General features: G+C 38.1%; 1 protein-coding gene across 2 annotated transcripts in view; it reads right to left on the bottom strand.

The window, feature by feature from the left end:
* Nucleotides 1-14,533, bottom strand: part of LOC137390205 (rap guanine nucleotide exchange factor 6-like) — a 66,190-nt gene that overhangs the window by 48,645 nt on the left and 3,012 nt on the right. Inside the window, exons 3-4 of one of the 2 annotated variants that reach the window (XM_068076498.1) lie at nucleotides 11,783-11,910; nucleotides 10,305-10,388 (exon numbers count right to left, since the gene is read on the bottom strand). In XM_068076498.1, the coding sequence (XP_067932599.1) occupies nucleotides 10,305-10,388; nucleotides 11,783-11,910 (212 nt within the window). Of the gene's footprint in view, nucleotides 1-1,847; nucleotides 2,756-10,304; nucleotides 10,389-11,782; nucleotides 11,911-14,533 lie in introns of those variants that run through there. The other variant, XM_068076499.1, reaches the window with a different exon arrangement.

The raw sequence follows: 14,533 nt of genomic DNA, 5'->3' as shown, positions 1-14,533 counted from the left end.
AATACATACAGTACGTATATAAAATTTTGATGTTTTTTACCAGGGGATGTTTGAATGAAATAATTACTATGAGTTTCTATACCCCTCAATACAACATTTTCGCTATATGATGTCAACACCGAAACAAATTTAATGTCATATGGTAGGGGCCCACTGTAAAATTAACCCTTGTTAACTTTCTTACTATTGGAATAGCAATGCCCTAATAGCAATACACTAATAGCAATACACTAATAGCAATACACTAATAGCAATACACTAATAGCAATACACTAATAGCAATACACTAATAGCAATACAATAATAGCAATGCACTAATAGCAATACATATGAGAAGTACTGGTAGAATGACAGCCTTCTAATAATTACAGTATGAATAAGTTTAGTCTTTGTGAGAAATACTGAACTACGTTAAAGGAGGTTCTATGAATGTCCACAACAACATAAAACGAGGCATTAAATTTATTAGTTGAATAGATAGTCAAGTTAAATACTTATATATATACTTATATACCAACAATACAAGATATTTATCATAGACTCGCAGTACTGCTCACACCACCACAGGGCCAAAATATTGTCAACTGGCTCAAGAGGAGATGACTCCTTTATCGGTATAAGGTAGTGGGCTCCATAAGCGTGTTTGCTGAGTGTGTAGACTTGCTACTGCAAGACTCTCTTTTACAGGACATCGACCTTTGTTAATTGTTGTGACAAGATGATGGATGATTCCCACACAGTATTTGTAACTACAAATTGTGAGATATTTAATTTTTTTCTCACGTGTTATGATTAAATTGCGAGTTTAAAGTTACTCAGTAAGTTTAAACAAATTGGCCCAATGTTAGCCACTACCAACTAAACTGGCTGAGCTGGTACTAACCGAACTAGGAAACTAAGGCTAACCAAGGCTAACTAAGGCCAACTGAAATAGGACCAACTGAATTGAGTTAAATTGAACTAGGAGATTGAATGGTGTAGAAGTGAGAAAAGAGAGCGAAAGGGGGCCTGAGGAAGAATGGATACGAGAGATGAAAGTGGACAGATACAAGACTGATAATAAGGGTTGACTGAATACAAATTGATCAACTGCCTATCGTGGCTTAACGCAGAAAAGAGCCCACAGCGAATCATCAGTCGAAATAAGCCTTGTCAAGAATAGACACATTGAGGTCGACTAAATAGTAATCATAGAACGAATAAATCATGACGATTTTGAAACTGCCAGGTCTCAGTCAACAGCTAATACACTGTCAATCGTATATCCATCGGTCACTCTAGTGCACGCAAGGGGCATTGCGTTAGGAAACTCTTAACATAGCGAAATGGCAAGGTCAGATATTACATGAGGGTTTACCGGAGAAGCAGCGCTGCCAGCAGCCATTGCCATGTCGGTACCATCTTATTGTCAATGACAGCTATGCGTGTATAATTGCCTTTTATTATTGGTCAATTAGGCAGCCTAGAAGTAGTTGGACTTAACAAGGTTTCCCATGACAATGTTTCTCTCATGAAATTAGTGAAGAGCTATCGAACTGAGACCATTGACTCCATGACTCAGCGTGTACAATCATGAGTGTCCCCGTATACTTCCTTACTAACTACACATAATAATATACATGGACGCCTTTCCTATAGCTCTATATCTTGACAGTTGTAATAAAAAAGGATGGAGACCTAGAAATTATTTTGGGAACTCATACTATATGCCTATAACGAATGTGAGATGGATATTTGCTAGTAAATGCAGACCGCTGGAGAAGTTAACTACCAGTTCTCACTGTTCAAACGATGAGAATAATAACGATAAGAGAAATAACGGCGCAGGACTCGCCTGAGAACCCTACCTCAACCAAGCATCATTAATGCCACAGGTAAGCTCTCTCCTGTACGACTGGTATATCACTGGGTGTGTGGACAGCTGTAGCGACTGCCGTACTGACTGGCTGTTGCTAAAGTTCCAGTGGTGCATGGAAGCCTCCACCTCCCTTTTGATCTCAACATAATGTAGCTCACGGTACGGCGGTGTTGCCATTTTCTCTAGTTGGCAAATAGGAACTACGAGAGTTGGATACCTGTCAGCAGCTGAAGTACTGCCCTGACAGCAGGCAGGATGCTGTAGTCCGCGGTGGCAGCTCCATCAGGGGAGAGTCGACTCAGTTACTAATTGCTTCTAGAGAGGCAGGATGTCAAATCAGCATATGAGTCAAGCAGCAGTAAGACTAAAGGGCAGGCAGCGGCGTTTGGCAAGAAAACAATCGGGTCACTGTCATGTATTTCACAATAAAACTTGCTCTTCTCGCCCGCGTTAAGACTGCTTTATAGCAGCAAGGTAGTCTTCTATTCCTAATTCTATCCCTCGCTTGAGACGAGCCCCTTATCTGGCTTTTTCTTTTCTCCCAGGCTTCCTGGCAGCTTGTGGTTCTCTCTGCAGGTTGGTATCTGGATCAACCTTGACACAGACTCTCTTTTTGGTCCAACGTGGCTCGACTTTTTCCTTCTGATTGCGGCACTTAACGCTTTTACCGTTGTCCTAAGCTAGTAGCCTGTCCTTCGTATTCTGCGAAAGCATCTGAGAGTGATTGTCACGGTTTGACGAGTTCGTACAGTGCGCGCTTATCCAGTATGTTATTCAGGTTGGTTCGGGATTAAAATATGTTCAACCTTCATCTGCTAACAACTCGCAACTGGCTCCCGCTAATAGGCCCCCTTATTGTTCTTGATCACTGAATGCAGACTCAAAGAGATGCTGGTCAACCTGTTTGAGATATATGACAACTCTCACAGCCACGCGGGTGGAAGAATGTAGAACTTATGGTAGGAAACATCCCTTCTATGCCAGTTAATCGCAGTCAAGGGTCAAGCTATAACCCACACTGTTTATTGACCTTGGCGGAGAAAGGTCAGCTGGCAGCTGATAAGCGCAGTTGGAGATGAGCAGCAATAACGGCTGACTGCTGCTCACAGATATTCATCATCAGCAGGGCTTATTTACAATTAGCTTGGACTAAAGGGAGCCGATCTAAATAGCCTAGGAACAGATGGTAGAGGGGAGAGGGGGCTGGTCATCAGAAATCATGTGACTGCCCTAAACCTCAAGACATTGTTGCCAGACATACTTTATTCAACCTGCATTTGTATGACAGTTAGCTTAACAACTGGATAAGCAAGGTTACAAGGTTACAAGCTAGGTAATAAGAGCTCTAATATCAAATTTGAAATTATCAAATCAAGAAGAAATTGGTCTAAATCTTCTGCTATTTATTGCTATGAAATAATGCAATGGCTGCTCATCCGCCATACCTGTTGCCTATAGTTACTGCATGTCAACTCATAACAGTTACACCATACCATCACTTGTTACTGACTAGATGGGTGTGCGTGTCAACTCATAACAGTTATACCATCAATTGTTAATGACTAGGTGGGTGTGCGTGTCAACTCATAACAGTTACACCCTACCATCACTTGTTACTGACTAGATGGGTATGCGTGTCAACTCATAACAGTTACACCCTACCATCACTTGTTGATGACTAGGTGGGTGTGCGTGTCAACTCATAACAGTTACACCATACCATCACTTGCTACTGACTAGGTGGGTATGCATGTCAACTCATAACAGTTACACCCTACCATTACTTGTTACTGACTAGGTGGGTGTGCGTGTCAACTTATAACAGCTACACCATACCATCACTTGTTACTGACTAGATGGGTGTGCGTGTCAACTCATAACAGTTACACCATCACTTGTTAATGACTAGGTGGGTGTGCTGTCAACTCATAACAGCTACACCATACCATCATTTGTTAATGACTAGGTGGGTGTGCGTGTCAACTTATAACAGTTACACCATACCATCACTTGTTAATGACTAGGTGGGTGTGCGTGTCAACTTATAACAGTTACACCATATCATCACCTGTTACTGACTAGATGGGTGTGCGTGTCAACTCATAACAGTTACACCATACCATCACTTGCTACTGACTAGATGGGTTTGCGTGTCAACTTATAACAGTTATACCATACCATCACTTGCTACTGACTAGGTGGGTATGCATGTCAACTCATAACAGTTACACCCTACCATCACTTGTTACTGACTAGGTGGGTGTGCGTGTCAACTTATAACAGCTACACCATACCATCACTTGTTACTGACTAGATGGGTGTGCGTGTCAACTCATAACAGTTACACCATCACTTGTTAATGACTAGGTGGGTGTGCGTGTCAACTCATAACAGTTACACCATCACTTGTTAATGACTAGGTGGGTGTGCGTGTCAACTCATAACAGCTATACCATACCATCACTTGTTAATGACTAGGTGGGTGTGCGTGTCAACTTATAATAGTTACACCATACCATCACTTGTTAATGACTAGGTGGGTGTGCGTGTCAACTTATAACAGTTACACCATACCATCACTTGCTACTGACTAGATGGGTTTGCGTGTCAACTTATAACAGCTACACCATACCATCACTTGTTACTGACTAGATGGGTGTGCGTGTCAACTCATAACAGTTACACCATACCATCACTTGTTAATGACTAGGTGGGTGTGCGTGTCAACTCATAACAGTTACACCATACCATCACTTGCTACTGACTAGATGGGTTTGCGTGTCAGCTCATAACAGTTACACCATACCATCACTTGTTACTGACTAGATGGGTATGCGTGTCAACTCATAACAGTTACACCATATCATCACCTGTTACTGACTAGATGGGTATGCGCGTCAACTCATAACAGTTACATTATACCATCACTTGCTACTGACTAGATGGGTTTGCGTGTCAACTCATAACAGTTACACCATACTACCACTTGTTACTGACTAGACGGGTGTGCGTGTCAACTCATAACAGTTACACCATATCATCACGATGAGTAATATATGAGCATATATGTAAGAAAGGATTTCCTTGCTTAGCTATAATCAGTGATAGTGTGAGGTAAGGAAACATTATTTAAAGTGTTTTTGTGTCTTAAAATGGCAATAAAAGAAAAGAGAAAGGATGAAACAGAGTGAGAGAGATTAATGAGCCCTCAGCTATCAACTACACGCAATCCTCGACTTGTCCCAATGCAGACGACGGACAGGAGATGGGAAGCTATCATGGGTCAACAGGCTAATATCACTATAGAAGGTGATGTCCATCATAAAGGACAGCGTTAAAGATCAAACATAATGCTGCCATGTACTTTGATACGAGCATTGCTGTGAGTATCCATGCTATGTCAAGTGAGTAATCTCCATAATAAACATAGTGGGATACTTGATGCTTTGAGTAGCTAAGCCAACATTCACAAGAATGAATAAATATGTAATAAAACAATTAAATAATAAAATACATGAGATAATATCGGCTTTGGCATCAAAAAGGTCATTTTAGGTTATACTTTTAATTCTAATATGTTATAAAATATATAATACAAATACATTAGTATTATATAGTCCTTAAATTATTGTAAACAAATATATTTCTATGGTTCAAAAAGGAAGAGTTCTAGAATGCATTTTATAAATTACTAGCGGAATGCCCAGCGTTGCACGGGTATTAAAAATCAGCTTGAAAACATTGAGAGGTAATGTAGTCCCTTGCCACTAGCCTGGCACAATGCCAATCTCTAATTTGAGTAAGCTTACTAATAAGAGCCGTGAAAGCAAGCATCAAATTATGTTACACCGTATACAGTAGCGTATTTTTTACTCACATAGCGACACATATCGCTCAATAAATCCATCACTCCCGCGTAGCTCAATTGATGAGGCATTTGCCTGACAAACGAAAGGTTCTGAGATCAAATCTCCTGCGATACAGATTTTTTATTCCGATATTTTAATAGCTAGAGCTGGACAAATCGAATGACACAGAAACTTTGAGATTTATAGATAAGAGATGCAAGGCGCGGACTAGGAACCCTTGTGACTGTTATAGAAGACTTCTTTACAACAGAAGGGCTCCACCTCGGGTAATGCCTCATTATTCCGTGAAGTGAGGATATAGAACAAACAACATATCATTTGACGACAATCGTTTTACATTCGAATACATAACAAGACAGAATTGATGCTAAATGCGCTAAGATTTCCAGCTAAAAGGCGAGCAGGAACTGCAGAGAAAAGGTAATATACTGCAAGTATAATAATAAGCTGGTGCCATATGCATTAGCTTGGAAGTAAAATTTATGATCTTGCTAAGTACTGGTACTTGGTTGTTAAGTACTGGTACTTGGTTGTTAAGTACTGGCAGCCTTAATAGCAATTCTTCATCCTATATACTGTCAGCTTCAATGCACAATGTCAAGGTCAATCTGCTCTCATATTCATATCATATGTCAAAACCTTCATATGTTGAAAAACTAATGATTTGCACAATAATATGTAAAAAACTAAATTGCATAAGAAAAACTAAATAAATTAATTGGTACTTCAGTTCTCAATCATAATTTGTTACAGATCTTTGATCGAAAACCGAAATGTTCGAACATCGAATCAATTTTTCCTGCAAGACAAGAAAGGAAATCAAATAAGGCGTTGCTAGACATAATAAGATGTAGGCCCTACATCTAAAGAAATAATGAATTCATACAGTATTTAAAACATAAAATAAACTGCTAACAGTAAATTATAAATATAAAGAGAAGAGATAAAAGCTATTCTCAAACTTTATTATTGTCTCCCTTTTCAAGTCAATCCTGGCCCTTAAGGACTTCCTCAACGACCCTTTTCAGTTTTTAACTCTAACAGCTACCGTATTCATTACAGGTTTCCATAAACTAAATTCTTCAGGAGAGGTATCACATGACTTCATACATACTATTATGTAATCGTTTTAATAACTTTATTCTTTATATTCATTCCAACCGTTCACATCAAGTATTCATGCTGCGCTCGAGGTCATAAGCGTATTGCTGAGTGCCAGGTAGTAGTAGTAGAGCATTCTTATGATTTATCTGTACTTGACAAGGAGAAGGCAACTTCAAGTAAAACTTGAAAACCTTTATTGCAAACTTTTTAAAAAGTGTGGTATCATCCACCGTTAGCCACAGTAAACGAACACATTGTACCTCTTCTACGCTAGCACCTTTAGGGGAGGACTGAGTACCTTCTCTATCTATAACAATGAAAGAGAAACCCCTTCAGTGCATGTACTACAATGAAAGAGAAACCCCTTCAGTGCATGTACTACAATGAAAGAGAAACCCCTTCAGTGCATGTACTACAATGAAAGAGAAACCCCTTCAGTGCATGTACTACAATGAAAGAGAAACCCCTTCAGTGCATGTACTACAATGAAAGAGAAACCCCTTCAGTGCGTGTACTACAATGAAAGAGAAACCCCTTCAGTGCGTGTACTACAATGAAAGAGAAACCCCTTCAGTGCATGTACTACAATGAAAGAGAAACCCCTTCAGTGCATGTACTACAATGAAAGAGAAACCCCTTCAGTGCATGTACTACAATGAAAGAGAAACCCCTTCAGTGCGTGTACTACAATGAAAGAGAAACCCCTTCAGTGCGTGTACTACAATGAAAGAGAAACCCCTTCAGTGCATGTACTACAAGATAGAAACAGCAAAACTGCGAGTTAAGCGAGTTGTGTTACTCGCAAAGTTATACTGAATATTTTATGCTTGTGAAAGATGGAAATGACTTTTGCAAAAAAAATGCTGCGAAAGCTATTCCATTTTAAACATTTTCCCCGCTTCAGTTGTTCCTATTTCAATTTCAGCAGTTCTAAATGCGCCGCTGTGACCTCCAGCTTAAAAACCCTTATTTTTTTATAAACAAGCGCCCGCATTAATTTGCAACATTGTCCATTGAAATGTGAACGTCCATGGAAACACTTATTAGCATGTGTACATAACTCCAAATCTGCATAGTTCACACAACGGAAACATGGTGAATATGAAGTCGCCGTCACTTTACCTTTCAATAACTGAGTCAGCTGTATATGGATAATGCCACAGTGCGCTATAATCACCAACCATTTGTAACCATCATTTAGGTATTGATTGTTGATGAGCATAAACATCTACCCGCAGTTAATAGAAATGTACATGTACAGGTTTCTAAGGCACTACCCCCTTAGTAGAATTGTACAGGTTTCTAAGGCACTACCCCCTTAGTAGAATTGTACAGGTTTCTAAGGCACTACCCCCTTAGTAGAATTGTACAGGTTTCTAAGGCACTACCCCTTTAGTAGAATTGTACAGGTTCCTAAGGCACTACCCCCTTAGTAGAATTGTACAGGTTTCTAAGGCACTACCCCCTTAGTAGAATTGTACAGGTTTCTAAGGCACTACCCCCTTAGTAGAATTGTACAGTTTTCTAAGGCACTACCCCCTTAGTAGAATTGTACAGTTTTCTAAGGCACTACCCCCTTAGTAGAATTGTACAGGTTTCTAAGGCACTACCCCCTTAGTAGAATTGTACAGTTTTCTACGGCACTACCCCCTTAGTAGAATTGTACAGTTTTCTAAGGCACTACCCCCTTAGTAGAATTGTACAGGTTTCTAAGGCACTACCCCCTTAGTAGAATTGTACAGTTTAAAAAAGGTCACAATATCCCAGAGATACTCGAGCAAACCTTAAGGCTCAATTCACAAACGGATTGAACCAATTATCTGGAGTCCTTTATTTACTGCAGAATTGAATTGACTCAGAGCATCCTATTTACTGCAGAATTGAATTGACTCAGAGCATCCTATTTACTGCAGAATTGAATTGATTCAGAGCATCCTATTTACTGCAGAATTGAATTGACTCAGAGCATCCTATTTACTACAAAATTGAATTGACTCAGAGCATCCTGTTTACTGTAGAATTGAATTGACTCAGAGCATCCTATTTACTGCAGAATTGAATTGACTCAGAGCATCGTATTTACTGCAGAATTGAATTGACTCAGAGCATCCTATTTACTGCAGAATTGAATTGACTCAGAGAATCCTATTTACTGCAGAATTGAATTGACTCAGAGCATCCTATTTACTGCAGAATTGAATTGACTCAGAGCATCCTATTTACTGCAGAATTGAATTGACTCAGAGCATCCTATTTACTGCAGAATTGAATTGACTCAGAGCATCCTATTTACTGCAGAATTGAATTGACTCAGAGCATCCTATTTACTGTAGAATTGAATTGACTCAGAGCATCCTGTTTACTGCAGAATTGAATTGACTCAGAGCATCCTATTTACTGCAGAATTGAATTGACTCAGAGCATCCTATTTACTGCAGAATTGACTCAGACCAATATAGTAAGAGGTCTGTGGTTTGCCTGCACACTGGCAATAGCATCAATGCTGTTTTGATTGTCATTCAGATGTAACATTATCTCATTCAAATATTTGTTCTCAGTTTGGTGGTGAGATTTTCCCTTGCTTGATAAGTTGTCTAGTGACTTTAGTAAATTATTAAATATTTACTAGCTAACACCATTATCTAGCTTAGCTAGTGGACATACCTTGAACTGATAAAGAATTGATTTTATAGATTTGGGTGAATTGAATTGATTCATTGAAGTTAGGATAGGTAAGGAATTAATTTTATAGATTCGGGTGAATTGAATTGATTCATTGAAGTTAGGGTAGGTAAGGAATTGATTTTATAGATTTGGGTGAATTGAATTGATTCATTGAAGTTAGAATAGGTAAGGAATTGATTTTATAGATTTGGTTGAATTGAATTGATTCATTGAAGCTAGAATAGGTAAGGAATTGATTTTATAGATTCGGGTGAATTGAATTGATTCATTGAAGTTAGAATAGGTAAGGAATTGATTTTATAGATTTGGGTGAATTGAATTGATTCATTGAAATTAGGATAGGTAAGGAATTGATTTTATAAATTTGGGTGAATTGAATTGATTCATTGAAGTTAAGATAGGTAAGGAATTGAGAACCGAGTTGTAGTTGTTTAGCTTAAATGCGGCATTGAATCAATTCTCACACAATCAATGATGCAAAAACTTAGGAATTGAATTGTTAATTTCTCGATGAGAATTGAATCAAGTCATTCCTTAAAGCATTAAAACATATCTACAATATCTCAAGATAAAGACATGCCCTCCCTACAATATCCCAAGATAAACGCATGCCCTCCCTTGACAACATCAAATAAAGGCATTATTCACCAACCGCTATAGAGATAGGAATGAGCAGCAATGATATAGAAGAGAGATAAATGTAAGTTGGTAAATGAGCTAGAAATAGACCATAACAACACTGGATCACAACAAAAAACTAGAGGGTCATACTCTACTGATATTCATACCTGTTCCTCGGAAGATACATGGAAGGGTTGATAAATACAGATCCAGTGAGGAGTATGTACCAGCAATGAGCTATGTCTCCTTCTCTGCAATAACAGATAGTAGATGTACAACAACTAGATGTAGGTATGAGTAACTTAGCCTACCAGAAAGGTGGAAATCTATAGCTTTCCCAGAAATAAATATGACTAGAAACCATTAAAAATACGTATCAATAAAGATCATCAAATTTAAGTTTCAATATGCACCGTCAAAGGTGAGTATCAGCAGGCCCATCAGATGTAAGTATCAACAGGCACTATCAGAAGTAAGTATCAACAAGCAGCATCAAAGGTAGGTATCAACAGGCACCAACAGAAGTATGTATCAACAGGCACCATTAGAGATAAGCATTAACAGGCACCATCGGATGTAAGTATCAACAGGCTTCATTAGAAGTAAGTATTAACAAGCACCATCAGAGGCGAGTATCAACAGGCACCAACAGAAGTAGGTATCAACAGGCACCATCAGAAGTAAGTATCAACAAGCACTATCAGAGGTAAGTATCAACAAGCACCATCAGAGGTATCAACAGGCAACATTAGAGTTACGTATCAACAGGCACCATCAGATGAAATAATCAACAGGCACCATCGAAGGTAAGTATTAACAGGCACCATCAGAGGTAAATAAGTAGCAACAGGCAGCATCAGAGGTAAGTATCAACAGGCACCATCAGAGGTAAGTAGCAACAGGCACTATCAGAGGTAAGTATCAACAGGCACTATCGGAGGGAAGTACCAACAGGCACTATTAGAGGTAAGTATCAACAGGCACCACCAGAGGTAAGTATTAACAGGCATCATCAGAGGTGAATAAGTAGCAACAGGCAGCATCAGAGGTAAGTATCAGCAGGCACCATCAGAGGTAAGTACCAACAGGCACTATCAGAAGTAAGTATCAACAGGCACCATCAGAGGTAAGTAAGCACCAAAAGGCACTATCAGAGGTAAGTATTAACAGGCATCATCAAAGGTAAATACAACAAGAATCGATACCTTACTCTTACACAATATTGACAGTAGAACCTACGTGTACGTGTAGTTCAGTTCTTACAACTTGTGTGGCCAGCAAGTAGCTAGATGAAAGCGTATTGAAAGAAAGCCACTATTGTTACCCCAACTAGAAACATTTATGGTTAGCTTCTGTACATTCTTCACTTTTACATCATTTTAATAATGCAAATGGATTTAATGGATTCTGCCAAAAACAACAGGAAAGCAGAAGCAGTACCAATGTATATGCTGATGCGAGGCAAAAATTATTACGGGAAACGGAAAAGCTGGGCACAATATGTTAAAGTTTAGAAATTTATATAGTAACAGTGTGTCTAGTTATGTGTTGTTAATTAGAGAGAGAGACACGGGTACATAGAGTATACCAACATATATATATGTTGTTCAACAGGTAGTATCTATGGTACTGGCCAAAGACATACCGCCAGAGTAGGGCACTTCCATCATGGTACTCGTAGTAGACAAGTTTACTGAGACGGTTTAATGCTGTCTCTCGGAGGTGGTTCAGTCCTTCAATACTGTAGAGGTATGTGGCTATCACCTGCAGGTCCTGCATCACAATTCATCACAGTAATTATAATGTAGAGCCCAGATATTTTAATAAAATATGTTTATTGACAACGTAGCAGAAAGATAATAAAGCTTGTTATTCAGAGCATATGACAGAAAAGCTGATTGTATTGTTGAGGAAATCGGTGCAATAAATACAATTTATTTTATAGACAATACATCTATACAAAGATACATATGTTTTAAATTCAATACAAAATCTTGCAACAAACAATAAAAGTGTGTGAACAGCGCCAAAAAACAATAAATCTGGAGCGAGATGCATGTAAAAACAAGAAGATATAGAGATGCATATGAAAACAGGAAGAGATAGAGATGCATATGAAAACAGGAAGAGATAGAGATGCATATGGAAACAGGAAGAGATAGAAATGCATATGAAAACAGGAAGAGATAGAGATGCATATGAAAACAGGAAGAGATAGAGATGCGTATGGAAACAGGAAGAGATAAAGATGCATATGAAAACAGGAAGAGATAGAGATGCATATGAAAACAGGAAGAGATAGAGATGCATATGAAAACAGGAAGAGATAAAGATGCATATGAAAACAGGAGGAGATAGAGATGCATATAGAAACAGGAAGAGATAAAGATGCATATGAAAACAGGAAGAGATAAAGATGCATATGAAAACAGGAAGAGATAAAGATGCATATGGAAACTGGAAGAGATAGAGAAGCATATGGAAACAGGAAGAGATAGAGATGCATATGAAAACAGGAAGAGATAGAGATGCATATGAAAACAGGAAGAGATAGAGATGCGTATGGAAACAGGAAGAGATAAAGATGCATATGAAAACAGGAAAAGATAGAGATGCATGTGAAAACAGGAAGAGATAAAGATGCATATGGAAACAGGAAGAGATAGAGATGCATATGAAAACAGGAAGAGATAGAGATGCATATGGAAACTGGAAGAGATAGAGATGCATATGGAAACTGGAAGAGATAGAGATGCATATGGAAACAGGAAGAGATAGAGATGCATATGAAAACAGGAAGAGATAGAGATGCATATGAAAACAGGAAGAGATAGAGATGCATATGAAAACAGGAAGATATAGAGATGCATATGGAAACAGGAAGAGATAGAGATGCATATGAAAACAGGAAGAGATAGAGATGCATATGAAAACAGGAAGAGATAAAGATGCATATGAAAACAGGAAGAGATAGAGATGCATATGAAAATAGGAAGAGATAAAGATGCATATGAAAACAGGAAGAGATAAAGATGCATATAGAAACAGGAAGAGATAAAGATGCATATGGAAACAGGAAGAGATAGAGATGCATATGGAAACAGGAAGAGATAAAGATGCATATGAAAACAGGAAGAGATAAAGATGCATACAGAAACAGGAAGAGATAGAGATGCATATGAAAACAGGAAGAGATAAATATGCATATGGAAATAGGAAGAGATAAAGATGCATATGAAAACAGGAAGATATAGAGATGCATATGAAAACAGGAAAAGAGAGATGCATATGAAAACAGGAAAATATAGAGATGCACACTTTTAACTAAGACATACCTGCTACTTTTAACTAAGACATACCTGCTACTTTTAACTAAGAACTACCTGCTACTTTCAACTAAGACATACCTGCTACTTTTAACTAAGACATACCTGCTACTTTTAACTTAGACATACCTGCTACTTTTAACTAAAACATACCTGTTACTTTTAACTAAAACATACCTGCTACTTTGGACTAAGACATACCTGTTATTTTTAACTAAAACATACCTGTTACTTTTAACTAAGACATACCTGTTACTTTTAACTAAAACATACCTGCTACTTTTGACTAAGACATACCTACTACTGTTAACTAAGACATGCCTGCTAATTTTCACAAAGGTACGCTGAGTATGCAGTCAAATTTAAAAACATGTGGGTAAAACAAAACAAATAACATGCAGAAAAATGGACTCATTGAAGTAATCCTATCACTCAAATGTATGATTAAAGATGAGTACACTACATGAAGCTATGTTCTCTCGTCATATTGAAATGAGTACATGTTCTGTAATAACACTTGTAAGTGAACCTTTTCACAAGTACACGATGTTACATGCATGATGCAGGCCTGAGCCAATGGCTCGTCACTTAGCATACCAAATGAGAATTTTTTGAGTGCTGCTAAAGTGCTTCAAGAAACTGGCAGTCGTCAGAAAAGGTGAACTCCTAGGAGGAGGCACTGCACAAGAATAGACTGATACAAACAACTGCTTTTTAATTTTAAAAAGTTTTGGTGATGAAAGTGTGCCAGTCTTACTTCATAATCATGACGGAAAGACTATATTTTCAGTAGGCATAATTAACAGTAAAGACCAGATTTTCAGTAGGCATAATAAATAGTAAAGACCATATTTTCAGTAGGCACAATTACCAGTAAAGACCATATTTTCAGTAGGCATATTTACCAGTAAAGACCATATTTTCAGTAGGCATAATTAACAGTAAAGACCATATTTTCAGTAGGCATAACTAACAGTAAAAACCAGATTTTCAGTAGGCATAATTACCAGTAAAGACCATATTTTCAGTAGGCATAATTACCAGTAAAGATCATATTTTCAGTAGGCATA

Source organism: Watersipora subatra, chromosome 3 (assembly GCF_963576615.1).
Source record: "Watersipora subatra chromosome 3, tzWatSuba1.1, whole genome shotgun sequence".
Taxonomy (NCBI): domain Eukaryota; kingdom Metazoa; phylum Bryozoa; class Gymnolaemata; order Cheilostomatida; family Watersiporidae; genus Watersipora; species Watersipora subatra.
This window is presented reverse-complemented; position numbering and strand designations above follow the sequence as displayed.